The sequence below is a fragment of the Boleophthalmus pectinirostris genome, unplaced genomic scaffold, assembly GCF_026225935.1.
Source record: "Boleophthalmus pectinirostris isolate CB_2022bp ecotype Guang Dong unplaced genomic scaffold, ASM2622593v1 HiC_scaffold_20, whole genome shotgun sequence".
NCBI lineage: Eukaryota > Metazoa > Chordata > Actinopteri > Gobiiformes > Gobiidae > Boleophthalmus > Boleophthalmus pectinirostris.
This window is the reverse complement of record NW_026571153.1, coordinates 30,097,676-30,100,782: the sequence shown is the minus strand read 5'-3', so window position 1 is coordinate 30,100,782 and position 3,107 is coordinate 30,097,676. Positions and strand designations below refer to the sequence as shown.

The following is a 3,107-nucleotide window of genomic DNA, read 5'->3' as shown; positions in this document are numbered from 1 at the left end:
TCTGTTCAATACATTTTTATATCAGATGCATTAACTTGAATTTTTGGCCTTGTTGTTTACTTCTGCTTGACCGGGGCCCCCAGTTTTTAATTTTGGCCTCTGTGAATTTGAGTTTGACTCTCCTGATGTACATCATTCATGCAGTATTATCCATTTTAATCTTGTTGTTATGTAATCATATGCAAATGTGATCATGTGAAAGCGCTTTGGAACCTCTGTTGTCATGGTAACGCAGTGGGAGTTCTTTGTGAGGTTCCGTGGAAAAGTGTGTAAAGGGTCACAGCACACTCCAGTCTCCAGTCAGAACCACAGGCCTGAAGATGAGTGAGCAGAGCGAGAGCAGTGTCCAGAGCGTCCAGAGCGTCCAGAGCGTCCAGAGCGTCCAGAGCGACGCTGTGCTCCTCGTACAACACCAAAGATTTCTCGTGCACAAACCGATCCTCATTGACTCCAGCCAGGTTTTTAGGTAAGTGACAGGAACAAAACGATGTGCGGTCAGGATTCACCAGAACAAAAGAGAATTTTAGAGCGTCTTTATAAACGGACACTTCCATCTGACGTTATGGACGGACGAATGAAATGTGCAGGAGCTGAGGCTCCAGAGACACAAGAGACACGAGACTTTCACTGCAAACGTCCAAACACACACGATCAGCCAGAACATCACGACCAGACGAGCCCTGTCCACTGTCCTGTGTCCTCTGACCTCGACCGTCACAGAGGACAAGTCTAAAACCTCTGACCTCGACCGTCACAGAGGACAAGTCTAAAACCTCTGACCTCGACCGTCACAGAGGACAAGTCTAAAACCTCTGACCTCGACCGTCACAGAGGACAAGTCTAAAACCTCTGACCTCGACCGTCACAGAGGACAAGTCTAAAACCTCTGAGCACAGACTCTGTCCACACGTCTCACCTGTCATGTCTCTTCACAACTCACTTCTGCCAAAACACTTTTAGGAAACCTGTCCTCAAACATCTGTCCTCAAATACATGACCCTCAAACACTTCTTTTTAAAAATGGTTCTCAAACATCTGTCTACAAATACTTGTTCTCAAATGTATTATTTTTTAAATTCACATAAATCCAGGAGAAACAACTGAAGTGTTGTGAATCAAATCTCAAAGATCCAAAGTCACATCTGGAGACATTTTTGCTCAGCTCTTGCTTCTTCTGCTCCGACATCTGACTGAAGTGTGTTTTTGTTTTTTAGAGCCATGTTTGAACGCTGGGACCATCACAACGATAAAGTCTTCACAGTCGGTGGAATCTCTCCTGAGACCATGTCCCTGGTGCTCGAGTGGATCTACACCAAATCCATTGTCCTGTGCGCGGAGACAGTCCAGGACCTTCTGTTGGCTGCTGACATGCTGCTGCTGGACCAGCTCGTCCTGCTCTGCTTCCAGTTCATGGAGGAGAACATGAGCCCGGAAAACTGCATCGGCATCTGGAAGTTCTCGGATGTCGTGCTGTCCAGCAAAACTCGGGATTTGGCCCGGAGGTTCATCCTGAGGAACTTTGAGGAGGTGATGGACTGTGAGGAGTATCAGGATCTCACTGGAGAAGAGCTGAGTGGGTTTATAGAAAGTGACCAACTCCACGTCAAAGACGAGACGGTGGTTTTTAAGGCTATTGTGCACTGGACCAACCACAATGTCCAGGAACGCAGAGAGCATTTTCCACAACTGCTGTCAAAGGTGAGTTACCAGTCGTGTATTTTACTTCTGTGGGGTTTTCACTGTTCACACATCACATATTTACATCACCACGTCAACTTTTATTGTTTTAAAAAGGCTATAATCGCCCAAAACAACATATCCACATGTTTTATAACCTTCACTTTTGTTTTTGACGCTCTGAGTGTGGCCCCAGAGAGATCGCTAAATGACTGAAACATGCGTGGATGACTCTAAAACTTCTTCAGGCTGGTTTTCGATGAGGGAATAAAGTTATAACATGGTAGAAATCTCCAAAAGTAGATTTTACATCATCCTCCTTCTTTAAACTTTTCACACCAAGATAATATTTGTGTTTCTGAGTCCCACCAGTTTTAAACAAAGATTATACGAGGATTATAGATCAAAAATGAGACTAAACCACAGGAGTTACAAATATTTAGCACCGTATTTGATTTTCACAGTTTTCCAGACGTGAAAAACAGAACTAGTTTGCAGTGAGTCAAAGTTATTCTTACTTACCTTTCGCATTCTGAGCCCAAATTATTCACCACGAGTTTTTAAACACTTTTCACAACTCTCACATCCCAGAGAGTTTCATAAATACACAAAAGCGGGACACAAAACAACACACTACGACTTCACAAACCTGATGTGATGTGCAGTAGTTTCATTAGTAGGATGAACCCTGATTGTGTTGTGATAAAAGGCGACATGGAGATCTAAATATGTTCTGTGTTAAAAGTTAATCCCCCATAGAATCAAACAGCCGCTTTAATCTCAAATGAAAGTACAAACTCTACTGTACTGTGTCCTAAACGTTGCTCTTTTGTCTCTTTCAGGTTCGTTTCGCTGAGATTTCGTGCAACTTCATACATGACAACATTCTCAATAACCCCCTGGTGAACAACATCTCCTGTTTATCCATAATGACAAACGCCTTGGACACCATCTCTGAACTTCTCATCAACCCCGGCGCCCTGCACCGCCTGCACCGCCCCCGACTCCCTGAAGTCGTCCTCTTGGCCGTCGGAGGCTTGAGCAGCGGCAATTTCACCAATCAAATCGAAGCGTACGACTACAAGGTCAATCGCTGGGTTCACATCATGAACTCCGAGAGGCCCAGAGCGTACCACGGCTGTGTGTTCCTCGACGGCTCGCTCTATTGTGTCGGAGGATATGACGGACTGGAGCATTTTAAACAGCGGGCGGCGTCTGGACCTGGCGACCAACACCTGGCACGAGATGCCCCCCATGAACCACAGACGCTGCTTCGTGAGCGTGGCGGTGCTGAACGGCCTCATTTATGCCATGGGCGGCTTCGACGGGAACACGAGGCTCAACACGGCCGAAGTGTTTGACCCCCAGACCCGCTGCTGGTCCCTGATCACCCCCATGAACGAGCAGAGGAGCAGCGCCAAATGTGCCGC

General features: G+C 46.2%; 1 protein-coding gene across 1 annotated transcript; it reads left to right on the top strand.

Annotated features, from left to right (window-relative positions):
- Positions 1-1,218: 1,218 nt before the first annotated feature.
- On the top strand, positions 1,219-3,076 carry LOC129409716 (kelch-like protein 10). Its single transcript, XM_055156236.1, has 2 exons — positions 1,219-1,698; positions 2,520-3,076. Exons 1-2 carry the CDS (start codon positions 1,219-1,221, stop codon positions 3,036-3,038), a joined length of 999 nt encoding a protein of 332 aa, XP_055012211.1. The 3' UTR covers positions 3,039-3,076.
- Positions 3,077-3,107: the final 31 nt, after the last annotated feature.